Source organism: Melanerpes formicivorus, unplaced genomic scaffold (genome assembly GCF_026170545.1).
Source record: "Melanerpes formicivorus ecotype bairdi unplaced genomic scaffold, bMelFor1.0.p_v2 SCAF_173, whole genome shotgun sequence".
Taxonomy (NCBI): domain Eukaryota; kingdom Metazoa; phylum Chordata; class Aves; order Piciformes; family Picidae; genus Melanerpes; species Melanerpes formicivorus.
In genome coordinates, this window is record NW_027142525.1 from 582,968 (window position 1) to 600,792 (window position 17,825).

The window sequence follows — 17,825 nt, forward strand, 5'->3', positions numbered from 1 at the left end:
CCCGCCCCAGCCCCGCCCCCTGGCCGCTGCGCCTGCGCTCTGCTGCCGGCCTCCCGTCCCCGCCCGCCCGCCGGAGCCGCAGCGGCAGCGGCAGGGCCGGGGCCGGGGCAAGGGCAGGAGGGGCAGGGCCTGGCGCGGCGCCGGGCAGCGCGGCTGCATGAGGTTGATGCTGCTGTGCTGCACCTGGAGGGACGAGCCTATGGGAGAGGACGAAGGTGCGTGACCCGACCCCCCACCCCCCCAGCCCTGAATCCTCACCCCCCTCTCCCGGCTGACTCAGCGCTTCCGCCGCCACTGGGGTCCTGAGACCCCTTCCCCACCATCTAGTCCACGTCACTCCCTGCATCTCCTCTGCATCCGTCCTGCATCCCTGCATCACCCCCTGCACCCCTCATCCAGCCCACATCACCCCCTGCAGCCCGCATCACCCCCCGCACTCTTCCAGCCTGCATCCCCTCCTGTATCCTCTTGCACCCACACATCACCCCCTGCCTCCTCCATGCATCTCCCTTTCAAGCCCACATCACCCTCTGTATCCCCCTTTCTAGCCCGCACACCCCCACACGCCTTTTCCAGCCATCACAATACCCTGCATCCCCTCTGCACCTTCACATCACCCTTTGCCTGCCCCCCCATTCGGCCCACATCACCCCCTGCATCCCTGCATCACCCTCTGCCCCTTTCATCCAGCCTACATCACCCCCTGCCCCCACCCTGCGCCCTCATCCAGCCCACACAGCTGCTTGTACCCTCCTCGAACCCCCACATCCCTCCCTGCACCCCCTTTCCAGCCTGCATCCCTCCCTGCACCCGCACATCCCCCACACTTCTACATCTCCCCCTGCACACCCCATGTCCTGCTACTGCAGCCCTTCCAGCCTGCATCCCTCCCTGCACCCCACAAACACCCTGCACCTCCCTCTCTGTACCCTGATATCCCCCCATATCCCCCTGCCTTCTTCCCCCACATCCCTACTGTGCACCCCCTGAACGCCTCATCCCTGCCTGCACCCCCATTGAACTTGCACCCCAGTACCACTGCAGCCACCCTGTGTCCCCCCACCTCCCCCTGTACTTCCATCTCTCCTGGCTGCACCCCTGCGTGCCCCAGCACCTCTTTCCATCCTGCATCTCCCATCCTGCATCTCCCATTCTGCATCCCTCTGTGTTCCCTTATGCACCCTGCATCCCCCAGCACCCATCCTGCATCCCTCTCCCTATGCACCCTGCACCCCCCAGCACTCATCCTGCACCCCTGTGTGTCCCCCCATGCACCCTGAATCCCCTAGCGCACATCCTGCATCCCTCTGTGTCCCTTCCATGTATCCTGCACCCCCCAGCACTCATCCTGCACCCCTGTGTGTCCCTTCCATGTATCCTGCACACCCCAGCACTCATCCTGCACCCCAGTGTGTCCCTTCCATGTATCCTGCACCCCCCAGCACTCATCCTGCACCCCAGTGTGTCCCCCCATGCACTTTATGTCCCACTGAATCTCTCTTTTACACTGTTTTCATCCTGCCCCACTTCATCTCTCCCCCTCACACCCATCCTGCACCTTTTAATCCTCTCTTCTGCACATCCCCAGCACCCCCCCAGTCACCCCTGCAGCCTGCCTGTTTCCTGTGCTGGCTGAATCCTGCACCCCCTCCATCACCTCCCTGGGGCACCCCTGGGTCCCCAGTGCTACCCCTTGCCCCCATCCCACCTCTGCACCCAGCATGCACCCCTGTATCCCTCCCTGCACTCATCCTACACCCCTGTATCCCTCCTTGCACCCCTGTATCCCATCTTGCATGCCTGTATCCCATCCCTCACCCCTGTATCCCTTCCTGCATCCCTTCTTTCCTCCTTCAACCCCTGCTCTCTGCATCTATCCTGCACCTTTACATTCTCCTTCACCCTCCCTTCATGCTCCCTGCACCCATCCTGCACCCCTTTGTCCCTCTCTGCACCTATCCTGTACCCCTTCACCCCTGCTGCATCCCCCCTGCACTCTGTGCACCCATCCTATCCCCTTGCATCTCCTCTTCATCCTCCCTGCACCCATCCTGCACCCCTTTGTCCCCTTGTGCCCTGTGCACCCATCCTGCCCCCTTGCATCTTCCCTTCATTCTCCCTGCACCCCTGTGGCCCCCGTGGCACCCCTTTGCCCCCCTGCACCCTGTGCATCCGTCCTGCACACTGGCATCCCCCCTGTATTGCCCCCTTTACCCATCCTGCACCCTTTTACCCTCCCAATACCCCCTGCACCCTGGCATCCCCTCCTGTATCTCTCCCGTCCACCCTGCACCCTCTGCCCCTCTCCTGCACCACATCATCCCTGTGTCCCCCCAGCCCCATGGATTCCCAGACGTTGGAACTCATGGTCACAGCGGTGCCCCCGGGGGAGAGGGGCTCTAGAGGTGGCCTGGCACAGTGCAGCCCTGGCTGGCACCACCATGCTGCGTCCCTGCCCTGTCCCCAGCCCCGCGGGTATCAGCACCACGACCTTGTCCCCACTGTGGGATCGATGGGTGGCGGTGGGGGTGGGGGTGGAATTCATCAGGCTGGGCAGAGGGACTTCATGCTAGGGGCCGTGCCTGGGGGCTGTTGTGGGGAGGCTGGGGACAGTGGGAGGGTGACAGCCTGGTCCCCCTTGTGTCCCCCCCGAATCCGCGCAGGGAGCGACTTGCCGGTGTGTGCGAGCTGTGGGCAGGGCATCTACGATGGGCAGTACCTGCAGGCGCTGAACGCCGACTGGCATGCCGACTGCTTCAGGTAGGAGCTGGCCCTGGGGACACCGGCACGCAGCCCCCCCCCGGTGCCAGCCGTGGCACGGGCACGTCACAGGCACCCGGATGCTGGCACATCCCACGGGGCAGTGCAGCCACGGGGTCAGCCGGCGCGCCTGGGGTGATGCCCAGCCTGGCGGGAGGGCTCTGCTGCCTGTCCCCACACGCTGTCCCTTCCTGCCTGGTGACAGGGTGCGTGGGGCTGATGTCACCCAGCCCCCTCCCTCCCTGTTTCCTCTTTCACTCGAGCCCTCCCGGCCGCTCCACACCGAGGAGGAGGAAGATCTTGGGCTGGGGACCGGGGTGGGGGGTGTCCAAAGGGTGACGGCGACCTAGCGGAGGTCCCCGTGGGGCTGGGGATACCGAGCGTGGTGGGGGGCTTAGGCTGGTGTCCCCCTCCCCATCCCGTGGAGGATGCTGGCAGCGGTGCTGAGGAAGAGACGGGTCCTGAGCTCTGGAGCCAAGTGAGTGTGAGCGGGTCGGGATGAACCCGGACCCGCGGGATCCCCCCGACACCCCTGGACCCCCGCGGTGCTCGGCCTGTCTCTTGTCTCCCCCCACCAGCCGCAGCAAAAGCAGTGCGGGGACCACAGCTGGATCCGGTCCCCCCTCGCCCCCCCGCGGTGACCGGCTTCCGGCAGCCCTGGGCTTGCTGCTGCCAAAGCCATCCTCCTCCTCCTCCTCTTTCTCCTCTTTCTCTTCTTTCTTCTCTTTCTCCTCTTTCTCGTCTCCCTCCACCCCCATCCCAGTCCCACTTGCGCCCCCGGAGGGGATCGTGGCCTCAGCCCCCTCATGCATGGGAGATGCGGGGCTGGGGCGGGGGGGAAGTGGCAGCGCAGGGGTTAAGGGGGCGAGGCCACCCGGCCCTGTCGTGTGCCCCTCCACAAGCCCATGGGAGGCTTCGGGGCTGAGCGATGGGGCGGGGGAGATCTGGCGCGGTGACGTCATGGGGTGGGGAAACTCCGTGCCGTGAGTGCCGTGACGTCACGGCCGGGCTGGGGTTGGTGTGGCACCTGCGTGTGCCCGCCCCCGGCAGAGGAGGGGGGGCGAGACTGCGGCAGTCCCTCAGCACCCTCCTACAGTATCCCCTACGAACCCCCCTACAGCATCCCTTAGAGCACCCCCCAGCAAGCCCCTACAGCATCCCCTATGAACCCCCCCAGCAAGCCCCTACAGCATCCCCTATGAACCCCCCCAGCAAGCCCCTACAGCATCCCCTATGAACCCCCCCAGCAACCCTCTACAGCATCCCTTAGAGCACCCCCCCAGCAACCCCCTACAGCATCCCCTATGACCCCCCCCAGCAACCCCCTGCGGTATCCCCTATCAACCCCCCTACAGCAACCCCCTACAGCATCCCCTATGACCCCCCCCAGCAACCCCCTGCGGTATCCCCTATCAACCCCCCTACAGCAACCCCCTACAGCATCCCCTATGAACCCCCCTACAGCATCCCTTAGAGCAGCCCCCCAGCAAGCCCCTACAGCATCCCCTACAAACCCCCCTACAGCATCCCCTATGAACCCCCCCAGCAACCCCCTACAGCATCCCCTATGAACCCCCCTAGCAACCCCCTACAGCATCCCCTACGAACCCCCCTACAGCATCCCCTATGAACCTCCTCAGCAACCCCCTACAGCATCCCCTATGAACCCCCACAGCAACCCCCTACAGCATCCCCTATGAACCCCCCCACAGCAACCCCCTACAGCATCCCCTATGAACCTCCTCAGCAACTCCCTACAGCATCCCCTACGAACCCCCCTAGCAACCCCCTACAGCATCCCCTACGAACCCCCCTACAGCATCCCCTATGAACCCCCCTAGCAACCCCCTACAGCATCCCCTATGAACCCCCCTACAGCATCCCCTATGAACCCCCCCACAGCAACCCCCTACAGCATCCCCTATGAACCCCCCCACAGCAACCCCCTACAGCATCCCCTATGAACCTCCTCAGCAACTCCCTACAGCATCCCCTATGAACCTCCTCAGCAACTCCCTACAGCATCCCCTATGAACCCCCCTAGCAACCCCCTACAGCATCCCCTACGAACCCCCCTACAGCATCCCCTATGAACCCCCCTAGCAACCCCCTACAGCATCCCCTATGAACCCCCCTACAGCATCCCCTATGAACCCCCCCACAGCAACCCCCTACAGCATCCCCTATGAACCTCCTCAGCAACTCCCTACAGCATCCCCTACGAACCCCCCTAGCAACCCCCTACAGCATCCCCTACGAACCCCCCTACAGCATCCCCTATGAACCCCCCTAGCAACCCCCTACAGCATCCCCTACGAACCCCCCTACAGCATCCCCTATGAACCCCCCCACAGCAACCCCCTACAGCATCCCCTATGAACCCCCTTAGCAACCCCCTACAGCATCCCCTGTGAACCCCCCCAGCAACCCCCTACAGCCTCCCCTAGAGTAACCCCCAGCAATCCCCTATAGCACCCCCCTACAGCAGTCCCTGCACCTCTCCTGCAGCACCCCAAGCACTCCTCTGTGACAAATCCCCTACAGCACCCCCTGCACCCCTCCTACAACACCCCTTACCATTCCCTATAGTAAATCCCCTACAGCACCCTCTGCAGCCCCTATAGCAAATCCCCTGGAGCACCCCCTGCACCCCATAGTGCACCCCCTAGAGCACCCCCTGCACCCCCATAGTGCATCCCCTAGAGCACCCTCTGCAGCCCCTATAGCAAATCCCCTAAAGCACCCTCTGCACCCCCATAGTGCATCCCCTAGAGCACCCCCTGCACCCCCATAATGAGTCCCCTAGAGCACCGCCTGCACCCCCTATAGCAAATCCCCCAGAGAACCCCCCTGCACCCCTCCTGCAGCACACCCCCAGCACTCCCCCCCAGCAAATCCCCTCTAGCCACCCCCCCACAACCCCCAATGCTCCCACCCAGGTGCAGCACCCCACTGCACAGCCCCCATGCACCTGCTTGTGCACCCCCAAAATTCACAGCTCCCTCTGCACCCCTCTTGCACCCCCCTGCACCCCCACCTCATAGTGCCAGAGCAGCTCCCTGCACCCTGTCTGCAGCACCCAGGCTGTTGCACCCCCCCCAAGGCTGGCATGGTGGCGTGCCCATTGCCAGGGTGTCACCTCTGTGTGTGTGGCCAGGGTGGCATGGCTCTGACCTGAGCGCCACGTCCCTTCATGTGCCCATCACCAGGCAGGCACACCCAGCAGTAGGGCGGCATGTGACCAAGCTGACATGTCCCTGTGTCTGTGACCAGGCTGGCATGTGTGTGACCAGGGTGGCATGTCCCTCTGTGTGTCTGTGACCAGGGTGGCATGTCCCTCTGTGTGTCTGTGACCAGGCTGGCATGTGTGTGACCAGGGTGGCATGTCCCTCTCTGTGTCTGTGACCAGGGTGGCATGTCCCCCTGTGTGTCTGTGACCAGGCTGTGACAAGGTTGGCACGTCTGCGACCAGTCTAGCACATCCCTGCCTGTGTCCATGATCAAGCTGGCACCTCCTTTTCTCATGCCTGTTCCCTGCCTCATATCCCCTGCCCCATCCATCCCAGGGCTGCTGCATGTCCCCTCACTTGCAGCCTGCACTGGCACCCCCAGAGCCATCTGCTGCCACCCTGGGGACAGTGACACATGGATGCGGTGGCCCTGCGGCAGGGTAGGGAACAGGGGAAGCAGCTTGCCCGGAGAGCCCTGGGGCCACTGGCTGACCCTTGGGGGGACAATGGGGCCAGGGTGATGAGGTGTCCCTGTCCCCTGCACAGGTGCTGTGAGTGTGGGGCCTCCCTGTCCCACCAGTACTACGAGAAGGATGGGCGCCTGTACTGCAAGAAGGATTACTGGGCACGCTTCGGAGAGCTCTGCCACGGCTGCTCCGAGCAGATCACCAAGGGGCTGGTCATGGTGAGCACCACGGGGGGCTGGGGGTCACCAAGAGGGACACACAGAGCCCTGGGTCATGGTGAGCACCACGGGGGGCTGGGGCTCACCAAGAGGGACACACAGAGCCCTGGGTCATGGTGAGCACCACGGGGGGGCTGGGGGTCACCTAGAGGGACACACAGAGCCCTGGGTCATGGTGAGCACCACGGGGGGCTGGGGGTCACCAAGAGGGACACACAGAGCCCTGGGTCATGGTGAGCACCACGGGGGCCTGGGGGTCACCTAGAGGGACACACAGAGCCCTGGGTCATGGTGAGCACCACGGGGGGGCTGGGGGTCACCAAGAGGGACACCCAGAGCCCTGGGTCATGGTGAGCACCACGGGGGGCCTGGGGGTCACCTAGAGGGACACACAGAGCCCTGGGTCATGGTGAGCACCACGGGGGGGCTGGGAGTCACCAAGAGGGACACCCAGAGCCCTGGGTCATGGTGAGCACCACGGGGGGCCTGGGGGTCACCTAGAGGGACACACAGAGCCCTGGGTCATGGTGAGCACCACGGGGGGGCTGGGGCTCACCAAGAGGGACACACAGAGCCCTGGGTCATGGTGAGCACTAGGGGGGCTCTGGGAGTCCTCAGGGGACACACATATATGGAGCCCTGACCCATGCCTGAGCTCCCTGGAAGGGGGATGAGGTGGGGAGGGGGTACAGCTCCACCAGCACAGGTTGGGTTCTAGGGATAGCAGGGGTGTCCTCTGGGTGTTAGGGGGACCCTGGATGGGGTGTGCCCTCATGTGGGGGCTGGGGGATACAGTGGGGTGGCTCAGGGTGGTGGGGAGATGCCCCTGCACCCCCCTGATGCCACGGCCGACCACCCCTCCGTGCCTCAGCCTTGCCGTTCCTTTGGCCTCAGTGCACCCATGGGTGCTCCCAGCATGCCTGGATCCCCAGGGCTGATGGCATCTCCCCACAGGTGGCCGGGGAGCAGAAGTACCACCCCGAGTGCTTCAGCTGCCTCAACTGCCGCAGCTTCATCGGGGACGGGGACACCTACGCGCTGGTGGAGCGCTCCAAGCTTTACTGGTACGGCCCAGCCCGGGCGGGTGGGCAGGGACACACACACGTGGAAGCATGGAACTGTCAGGGTTGGAAGGGACCTCAAGGCTCAGCCAGTTCCAACCCCCCTGCCATGGCCTGGGACACCTCACACTACAGCAGGTTGCTCACAGCCACCTCCAGCCTGGCTGCAAACACCTCCAGGGATGAGACTTCCATGGGCAACCTGTGCCAGGCTCTCACCACCCTCCTGGGGAAAAACTTCTTCCTAACATCCAATCTCAATCTCCCATTTCTAGTTTTGCTCCATCCCCCCCAGCCCTATCACTCCCTGACACCCTCAAAAGCCCCTCCCCAGCTTTCTTGGAGCCCCCTTCAGATACTGGAAGGCCACAAGAAGGTCTCCCAGAGCCTTCTCTTCTCCAGCCTGCACAACCCCAACTCCCTCAGCCTGTCTTCATGGGCACCCCCACCCCTGCTCTCTGTCCCTGCAGTGGGCACTGCTATTACCAGATGGTGGTGACGCCGGTGATCGAGCAGATCCTGCCGGAGTCGCCGGCCGCCCGCATGCCTCACACGGTGACGCTGGTCTCCATCCCTGCCTGCTCTGACGGCCGCCGCGGCTTCTCCGTCTCCATCGACCAGGGCTGCGGCACCGAGCACCCCCGCACCGTCCGCGTCCGGGAGTGAGTCACACAGTCATGGAACTGTCAGGGTTGGAAGGGACCTCAGGGATCAGCCAGTTCCAACCCCCTGCCACGGCCAGGGACACCTCACACCACAGCAGGTTGCTCACAGCCACCTCCAGCCTGGCTGCAAACAGCTCCAGGCAGGAGGCTTCCACCACTTCCCTGGGCAACCTGTGCCAGGCTCTCACCACCCTCATGGGGAACAACTTCTTCCTCACATCCAATCTCAATCTCCCCATTTCTAGATTTTTCCACCCCCCAAGTCCTATCACTCCCTGACACCCTCAAAAGTCCCTCCCCAGCTTTCTTGGAGCCCCTTTCAGATACTGGAAGGCCACAATTAGATCTCCTCAGAGCCTTCTCTTCTCCAGACAGAACAGCCCCAGCTCCCTCAATCTGTCCTCAGAGCAGAGCAGCTCCAGCCCTCTGCTCCTCCTCGTGGCCCTTCTCTGGACACCTTCCAGCACCCCAAATCCTTTCTGTAATAGAAGCTCCAGAACTGGCTGCAGTACTCCAGGTGGGGTCTCCCCAGAGCAGAGTAGAGGAGGAGAATCACCTCCCTCGACCTGCTGGCTATGCAGGCCCCAGCCCCACTGCTGCCCTCCCCTCCCCTGGGCCCCTTCTGCCGGTGCCATGCACACTCAGGCATTACAGGCTGGGAGGGGTAGGGCTGCGGTGCCCCTATCAGCTGGAGGTGGCCAGGGGGACACATGGTGGCATGTCCCCAGCTGGTGATGTGGTTTGTGTGGACCATGCTGATGTGTCCCAAGGTAGGTTGGTGACATGCTGGCGTTGTCCCATCTGCCAGGGAGGGGGAGGGTGTCCCCCATATGCTTGGGATGGCTCTTGGGTACTGTGCCAGCATGTCCCCATCCAGGAGGAGTGACTCGTGGGCAATGTGCCTGTGTGTCCCCATTTGGTAGGGGTGACCTGTGGGCAGAATGCCTGCCTGAGTGTCCCCAGCTAGCAGGGGTGACTCGTGGGTACTGTGACTGTGTGTCCCCATGCCGGAGGGGTGACTTGTGGGTACTGTGGCAGCAGGTCTCCACTGAGCGAGGGTGGCTCGTGGGCAGCATGCCTGCGTGTCCCCATCCAACATGGGCACCTTGCCTGCGTGTCCCCAGCTAGCAAGGGTGATCCGTGGGCAGTGTGCCTGCTTGTCCCTGTCTAGCAGGGGTGGCCCATTGGCAGCGTGCCCACGTGTTCCTGTCGAGCAGGGGTGGCCCGTGGGCTGCTCTCCTACTCGTCCCCATCTCACAGGGTTGACTTGTGGGTACCATGACGACATGTCCCCAGCTGCCCCCAGAGGTGACTCGCAGGAGGCATGACAGCCTGTCACCATTGGCTGAGGGTGGCTGGTGGGAAGTGGCCCCGCACATCCCCACCATGACAGTGGGTGGGATGTTGACTCCCCTTGCCTGCTGGCCCCGCAGGGTGGATCCAGACTGCATCAGCCCTGACATGAAGAACTCCATCCACGTGGGCGACCGCATCCTGGAGATCAACGGCACCCCCATCGGCCACGTGCCCCTGGACGAGGTAAGGGGCCCTCAGCACCGCCCCTCAACCAGCCCCCTCCCTGGGCTGCCCCCCAGACCCCCCCTGCCATCCTTTTCTGCCCCCAGATCGACCTGCTGATCCAGGAGACCAGCCGCCTGCTCCAGCTGACCATCGAGCACGACCCCCACGAGCCCCTCGCCCGCGAGTCGGGGCTGGCCTGCAGCCCCCTGCCCGCCCCGGCCCCTCCGCCCTGCGGGGAGCCCGGTGCCATGCGCCAGCGGACCGTCATGTGAGGGCCACCTTCCCAGCCCGCTGTCCTGTCGGGGTCCCTCCTCGGGGGTTGGCTGACCCTGTGTCCCTCTGCCCACCCCGCAGGAGGAGCTGCAGCACAGACAAGTCCCCGGGCTCGGGCTCCGTGGGCTCCCCTGCGTCCCAGCGCAAGGACATCGGCCGCTCCGAGTCGCTGCGCGTCGTCTCCCGCGCCCACCGCATCTTCCGCCCCTCCGACCTGATCCACGGCGAGGTGCTGGGCAAGGGCTGCTTTGGCCAGGCCATCAAGGTAGGGTGGTGAAAAAGAGGGGCTCACCAGGGGGGATGGGTAGGGGGGTAGGCCAGAGGTGAGGGTGGCAGTGGGGCACTGGTGGCTCAGCACCTGTGCTCCCTGCCAGGTGACACATCGGGAGACGGGTGAGGTGATGGTGATGAAGGAGCTGATCCGCTTTGATGAGGAGACACAGAGGACCTTCCTCAAAGAGGTGAGCATGAGGGTGTGCAAATACCCGAGGGGTGGGTGTCAAGTGGAGAGGGCCAAGCTCTTTTTGGTGGTGTGCAATAATGAGATGAGAAACAGCAGGGTCAAGCTTGAACAGGGAAGGCTTCAGCTCAACATGAGCAGAAACTTCTTTACAGTGAGGGTGACAGAGCCCTGGAGCAGGCTGCCCAGAGAGGTTGTGGAGTCTCCTTCCCTGGAGACTTTCCAGCCCCACCTGGATGCATTCCTGTGCAGACTACCCTGGGTGATCCTGCTTTGGCAGTGGGGTTGGACTGGGTGATCTCTGGAGGTCCCTTCCAACCCCTAATGTCCTGTGGTGATGTGATCCTGTTTCTGTAATCCCACTGGTCTGCGGTGGGGCACACAAGGGGTGGTGCTGTCTGATCCTGGTCCCCACCCTGACATGGGCTGCTGGAGTGGAGGTGGCCAGGCAGCATGGGGGTGTGGGCTGTTTGGTGGAGAACACACGAGCAGTGGGTGTACCTGGGTGGGTGCTGAGTGCCTCGGGGTGTCACGGGCATGGGGGTGTCCTGCAGGTGAAGGTGATGCGCTGCCTGGAGCACCCCAACGTGTTGAAGTTCATTGGGGTGCTCTACAAGGAGAAGAGGCTCAACTTCATCACGGAGTATATCAAGGGGGGCACCTTGAGAGGCCTCATCAAGAGCATGGTGAGCACTTGTCAGGAGCAGGCCAATCTTCCCCCACCCCACAGCTCCAGTGGGGTTGGGGGACCCTTCTCCTTTGTCCTCTTCTCTGGCAAATTCCCCTTCCTGCCCCCAGGACAGCCAGTACCCCTGGAGCCAGCGGGTCAGCTTTGCCAAGGACATTGCCGCTGGCATGGTGAGTGCCACTGGGGGATGGGTGGGTGGGATGGGTACTGGTGGGTAGGGGACCATGGGGATGGGGTGCCCCAACTCTCAGCCCGTCATTCCTCCAGGCCTACCTCCACTCCATGAACATCATCCACCGTGACCTCAACTCTCACAACTGCCTCGTGCGGGAGGTGAGTCCCACCTCAGTGGTGTCCTCCCCCAGCCCAGGTAGGGGTCTCAGCCCCCTGGAGGGCTCCCCCATGCCTCACCCCTCTCCATCATGCCAGAACAAGAGCGTAGTGGTGGCTGATTTTGGCCTGGCACGGCTGATGGTGGATGAGAAGAACCAGCCTGAGCATCTCAAGAACCTGAAGAAACCAGACCGCAAGAAGCGCTACACGGTGGTGGGAAACCCATACTGGATGGCCCCCGAGATGATCAATGGTGAGCCTGGTGCAGTGCCAGGAGGGGAATCCTGGCCAGCCAGGGTCCTCTCTCCAAGCAGGGGACACCTAGTGGGGCATGGAGAGGATATGTGAAGCATGGCTTGACCCATCTCTCCCTGCAGGGAGGAGCTATGATGAGAAGGTGGACATCTTCTCCTTTGGCATCGTCCTGTGCGAGGCAAGTGCCGCTGAGGCTGGGGTCTTCCCTCTGGGATGAAGGTTCTTGCTGGGGTTGAGCTCTAGGACTGGGATTTCTGTTCAGGATTGGAGTCTTCATTGGGCCTGTGGTCTTCAGTTGAGGCCTCCTTGTTAGGGTTGGGATGTGCATTGGAGGTGGGATCTTCACTGGAGCTGAGATGTCCCACTGGGTTTGGGTTCCTCGTTGGGTTTGGGTTCCTCACTGGGTTTGGGTTCCCTGTTAGGTTTGGGCTCCTCGTTGGGTTTAGTTCCTTGTTAGGTTTGGGTTCCTCACTGGGTCTTGGTTCTCTGCTTGGGGCTGAGCCTGCTCCTCCCTCCTGCCCTCCCCCAGATCATCGGCCGGGTGAGCGCTGACCCTGACTACCTGCCCCGCACCACTGACTTTGGCCTCAATGTCAGAGGCTTCCTGGACCGCTACTGTCCCCCCGCCTGCCCCCCCAGCTTCTTCCCCATCGCCGTCTGCTGCTGTGACCTGGACCCCGAGAAGCGGTGAGCGGTTGGGGCCCCTCAGCCCAGGCCCTCATCCTGGTGGTGGGGTGGGGGGGACAGGGCCAGTGGAGCTTCCACTCGTCCCTTCTCTCTCAGGCCGTCCTTCAGCAAGCTGGAGCAGTGGCTGGAGACCCTCCGCATGCACCTGGAGATCCGCCTGCCCCTCAGCTCGCAGCTGGAGCAGCTGGACCGAGCCTTCGGGGAGACGCACCGGCGGGGCGAGGGTGGGCTGCCCGCACCCCCCCGGTAGAGCACCTGCACCCCCTGAAGCCACGGGAGAAGGAGCTGCGCCCCGCCGCCACCATCTCCTATGGCTACCACCCCCCCCGCCCCGGGGCTGGATCCCTGGGGACTCCCCGGACGAGACCCCCACCAGGGCTGCCATGTGCTGCTGCCCACACCGCTGCCCACCCCTGCCCCGGGAGCTGGCTCTCTCTGGGGCTGCAGCCTCCCCTCCCAAGCCGTAGCTCTTGCCCCCAGGACAAGCCTGGCCGGCCACACTGTGGGGACAAGTCCCCGTGTCCCCCCACCCTCCCATCCCGGCTCACTTCGCCTTTGCACGCCCGGGGGCTGCGTGGCTGCTGCGCCCCCCGAGCCCCGTGGGCTCCCCCGTACAGAGCCGCGGCCTCGCGGCGGTGCCTTGGCTTTCCGTGAACTTGCACTGCGACACAGCAGGGACCCCCCCCGGCTCCTCTGGGGGGGGACATGGCCACAGATCATCCCCCGCCGAGGGGAGCGCAGGTCCTGGGATCTCCTCGTAGCAACACCCTCATCCTCGGCCAGACCCTCTCACGCTGCTTCTACCGGTGCCCCAGGCTCGGGGGGCTGCCGGCACCCCTGGCCGAGGGAGGGATCCATGGTGGGGTTCGGGGGGGGGAAGATGTGACACCCCCATGAGGTGGGGGCAGGCACGTAGCAGTCCCTGCCGTCCCCACGTCCCTGCTGCCCCGTGACCACGCATCCCTGGGGCGATCCAGAGGGATGTTGGTGTGTGTGGGGGGGATGGATGCAGCTCGTCTGGGTGCCCTGGAGCAGAAGTGGCTATGGGGTGGGGGTGAGGGGGGGGTTGTGGTTGCACCACGCGGTGCTTTTCATGCTCTTTATTCAGGTTCATTTTTCTGTAAGATATTTAAAGAGAAGAGTTTGTATTATTTTTTCATACGACCCCTAGCGTTTGCCATTTGTCACTGCCTCGGTTCTGCTTTCCCCCAAGGGATCAATCAAACTGTGAAGCCTCTCCGCGCACTTTTCTTGCCCGGGAAGTCCAAGGCGCTGATGTCCTCTCTGGAGGTGGGAAGGGAACTCAAAACTGTGATGTACCCCGAGCCGTGAGTCAATAAATCCTTCCCCGCTCGCTGCCCGGCCTGCTTGGGAATCGCTCGGCTGCCCCCCACCCCTCCCCGGCCAGCTGGGGAGCTGTGGGGAAACTGAGGCAGGAGGGGAGGCTCCCTCACTGCCTGAGGTGGCACCAGGGGGAAACTGAGGCAGGAGGAGACGCTCCCTCGCTGCCTGAGGTGGCACCAGGGGGAAACTGAGGCAGGAGGGGACGCTCCCTCGCTGCCTGAGGTGGCACCGGGGGGAAACTGAGGCAGGAGGGGACGCTCCCTCGCTGCCTGAGGTGGCACCAGGGGGAAACTGAGGCAGGAGGAGACGCTCCCTCGCTGCCTGAGGTGGCACCGGGGGGAAACTGAGGCAGGAGGGGACGCTCCCTTGCTGCCTGAGGTGGCACCAGGGGGAAACTGAGGCAGGAGGGGACGCTCCCTCACTGCCTGAGGTGGCACCAGGGGGAAACTGAGGCAGGAGGGGACGCTCCCTCACTGCCTGAGGTGGCACCAGGCTTGGTGGCATCCGCCCAGGCTTGCAGCGGCAGCGCTGTTGGACCTTCTCGCGCCGTTCCCCGCCCCATCATGGTTCTCCCCCAGCCCTGGGGCTGATGCCCTCTCTTCCTGCACAGCCCAGAGTCCTGTGTCCCCTCCCTGCCTGGCTGTGTTCTCTGTCCCCTTCCTGCCTGGCCGTGCCACTGTCACCCTACAGCTGCCAGAGCCCAGGGTGGTGACCAGCAAGCGATGGGGCTGCACAGCCGTGGGCACAGCAATGTGAGACAAGCTCCAGGGGACACTCCAGGGGCACTGAGGTACCCTGTGCCCCACACAGGGGTGGTCCTTGGCCATCTGTGCCCTTGTCACCTTCCTCAAGGTCCCCGAGGTTGGGGATCTCCATCATCAGGGGTGGTTTGAACTTCAGCTAGAGAATATCTTGACCCCAAGCAGCACATGAAGGGGTGACAGGGAAGGGACTGGGGGATGTCCTCAAGGATGTCCCTAGGGATGCAGCAGCTGGACAAGGAGGGGAGGGGACAGTACAGCCCAAAGTGGTCCTGGAATCCAGACTGTGGTTTATTGCTCTGGGGGTGCTCAGCCCCAGCACAGGGGGGTTGGGGTGGGGCAGGAGCGTTGGGTTGGTGCTGGTGGCTCAGTCCCCAACAGGGGTGTCTCCTTCATCTGACTGCTTGTCCCATGCCACCCCAGTCAAGGGACAAGGACAAACCCCCTGCCACCATCATGGGGCTGTCATGACCCCCTTGGTGACATCACACTGTGCTTGTTCTTTGCTCTGGGAGCAGGACACCATCCCTAGGAATATGAGGGTGCTGAGGGACTCATTGTGGCTGCCACTCCTGGGGAACACCATGGTCCCCCAGCTCCCTGCTGCCATAGCAGAGCAGGACCCAGGGGGACCCCCAGCCCCACAGGATCCCCAGTTCCCTCACATCCTCTGGCCCAGCTGGATGCAGCTGCAGAGCAGGATCTGTCTAATCTGCTCCAGTGCCACCAGGTCCCCAGGCCTGGCACCAGAGGTGGGCAGCACTGGCTGGTGAAGCCCTTGCAGGGGGTTTGCTGAGGCTGGTGACATGTGCTGAGTTGTGGCAGGGCTCAGCCAGGGCTGGGACCGGCAGAGGCCTGCAATGGCTGGGGCTTGGACTGGGCCTGTGGGCTGGCACAGGCCAGAGATGGGATCACAGCCCCCAGACCCACCTACCCTGATGCTGGGAACTGGAGCTGCCTGGAGGGAGAGCATGGGGGACTTGGAACTGGGATGGAGTGACTGGTGCATGGGCTTGGGGGGCTGGGAGGCCTTGGTGCATGGGATTTTGAGGGGTGGAAGACCTCAGAACATGGGTCTAGGGGGCTGGAAGACTCTGGCATGTGGGTTTAGAACTTGGGGGATGCACATGCATTTGGGAGCCATGTGCTGCCCTGCAGGGGTCTGGCATGGGGAGTGACCCTGGCACAGGCAGCTGGGACAGGCTTGGGTCAAGGGCAAGAAAGCAAAAGGTAGGAATCAAACTCCAGCCAGGCTTTCATGGTGCCAGCCTGAGCACAGCCCCTCAGCCCTGCTGGACCCCATGCTCAGGGTGGCTGGAGCAGAGCTAGGAGGTGATGGAGTCAGTATCCTTGGAGGCAGTCAAAAGATCCCTCGACATGAGACTTCGGGCCATGGTTTAATGGCCATGGTGGTGGTGGGCTGGTGGTTGGACTCAGTGGTCTTGGAGGTCTTTTTCAACTGAAACCATTCTGTGATTCCATGGAGTGAATCTCTTTGCTGGGGAAAATGAGTTGCTCCCCAGTTTGGAAGCTGTTTGGCTGCTTCAGAGACTGGAAAGTGCAGCTCCCCTCCCCGGCCTGGCTGCTGCCTCTGCCTGTCCTTTGGAGTGGCTTTTGGGTTGGACCCTTTAGGGCTCTGTCCCCTGGGACGTGTTGTTGGGTGCAGTGGCGAGGTGCTGAGCTCTGGCCAGCATTCCTCAGCCCAGCCTCCACTCTGGGAAGGCTCTGAACTGGACCCCTTGCAGCAGGGCTAAAAATAACGTTTCTCACGGTGGATGCAGGAAAGCATCCGAACTGCTGGCCTCTGAACCTGTCAGCACCCCGAGGATGGGGCTGCCCACCCCACCCCCAGCCCCACCCCATGGCCAGCAGACACTCCTGTGACCTCCACAACCCCAAATCGTCCCCCACTGGACCTCACCTTGGAGATTCTCCACCCCACAGCCATCGTTAATGCCGGGGCAGAGCTGGGAGCACGCAGTGAAGAGCAGGCAGCCTCCTGGGTGGGGGCAGCGAGGAGGGCAAGGGGTTAAGCTCCCCACGCCTGCCGGCTGCAGCATCCTGGGCTGGGCCCTTTCCATCTTGTTTTGGTTTGGAGGAATCAAAGCTCTGGCAGCAGCGTAGCAGCTTCCCAAAATAACTCTGCCTCCCATGGTAATTACAGAGCTCCGGTCCCCAGCAGCAGCCCGTGCTGGCTCCTCAGCTCTGCTGGGCCGTGCCAGGGACCTGGCAATGGTGCTGCCAGCTGGGCTGAGGGAAACTGGGGTACCTCAGGGACCTCTCCTCCTCCCTCTGCATCACCCTTGCCCCCCTTGCATCATGCCCTGACCAAGGCAAATGCATGTGTGTGTCGTGTCCCCCCCCTCCCCCAGCTCCACAGCTGATCCCTTCAGCTTCTAATGCTCTATTTAAAGCCCAGGCTGCAGCTCGCCAGCTTTGATGGGCACTGGGCTACTGGGGCAGAGCTGGGGCAAACTGGTGGCTGTGCCAGGTGGGCTGGCTGAGAATGCCCAGCTTAGCCCAGCAATGCCCAGCCTGCCCTCCCCGGGGCTTAGCACAGTGCCTTGAAGGGCAGGAGGGACAGGGCTGAGCTCCTGGAGCACCCAAGCCCCTAATCCCCTCTAATCCCGGAGGAAAGCGCTGCCTGAGGGGATTAGGGATGCCAACAGCCGCCCTCACCTGCCTGCCCCTGCTTGCCCCCATGCCTGCCCCCCCTGCCTGTGCTCCCCTGCCCCGCAGTGGCTGGGGCAGAGGTGCCAGGCGAGTGGGCTCGCTGCCCGGGCATCCCAGATGGTCCCAGTCTGGGTGGCTCCTGGGGCTCCCCCACCCCGCGCTGAGCCTGCGTGGGTTATTCTGGGAATAAAGGGAATGTGGAGCCATCTGCTCACAGCCTGGCACCGAGATGGAGCGAGGGACCAGGCCCTGGGCGGTGACGAGGTTGGAGACGAGGCTGAGATGGTCCCTGCAGAATCAGCCAGCCCCAGAGGGAGTCTCTGTGGGGCTAGGGCTGGCATTTCCTGCTGGGACATTGCCACCGGCAATGTCTTGGGGAGGGAAATTGAGGCAGGGAGGAGCTGCCAGGAGAGGGATGCCCTGGGGATG

The 17,825-nt window shown here is 63.4% G+C and overlaps 1 protein-coding gene across 4 annotated transcripts; it reads left to right on the forward strand.

Annotated features, from left to right (window-relative positions):
• Positions 1-61: 61 nt before the first annotated feature.
• LIMK1 (LIM domain kinase 1) lies at positions 62-13,644 on the forward strand. Of its 4 annotated transcripts, XM_068169241.1 has the most exons (18): positions 62-215; positions 2,664-2,760; positions 3,095-3,101; positions 3,159-3,238; positions 6,537-6,675; positions 7,630-7,739; positions 8,207-8,398; positions 9,835-9,940; positions 10,027-10,190; positions 10,277-10,460; positions 10,570-10,656; positions 11,210-11,341; positions 11,454-11,513; positions 11,611-11,676; positions 11,773-11,929; positions 12,054-12,109; positions 12,461-12,618; positions 12,715-13,644. In XM_068169241.1, exons 1-18 carry the CDS (start codon positions 158-160, stop codon positions 12,866-12,868), a joined length of 2,007 nt encoding a protein of 668 aa, XP_068025342.1. In that variant the 5' UTR covers positions 62-157; the 3' UTR covers positions 12,869-13,644. The 4 variants fall into 4 exon arrangements, with proteins under 4 accessions (XP_068025342.1, XP_068025339.1, XP_068025341.1 ...); XM_068169238.1 differs by lacking the exons at positions 3,095-3,101; positions 3,159-3,238; XM_068169240.1 differs by lacking the exons at positions 62-215; positions 2,664-2,760; positions 3,095-3,101 and having other exon boundaries at positions 3,143-3,238.
• The last annotated feature ends 4,181 nt before the right edge of the window (positions 13,645-17,825 follow it).

Excerpts from the sequence above, each read along its gene's own strand:
- LIMK1 (XM_068169241.1), top strand. The coding sequence starts at position 158 with ATGAGGTTGATGCTGCTGTGCTGCACCTGGAGGGACGAGCCTATGGGA. Across the intron at positions 6,676-7,629 it reads TCACCAAGGGGCTGGTCATG|GTGGCCGGGGAGCAGAAGTA; the intron begins GTGAGCACCACG and ends ATCTCCCCACAG. Across the intron at positions 11,342-11,453 it reads GAGGCCTCATCAAGAGCATG|GACAGCCAGTACCCCTGGAG; the intron begins GTGAGCACTTGT and ends TCCTGCCCCCAG.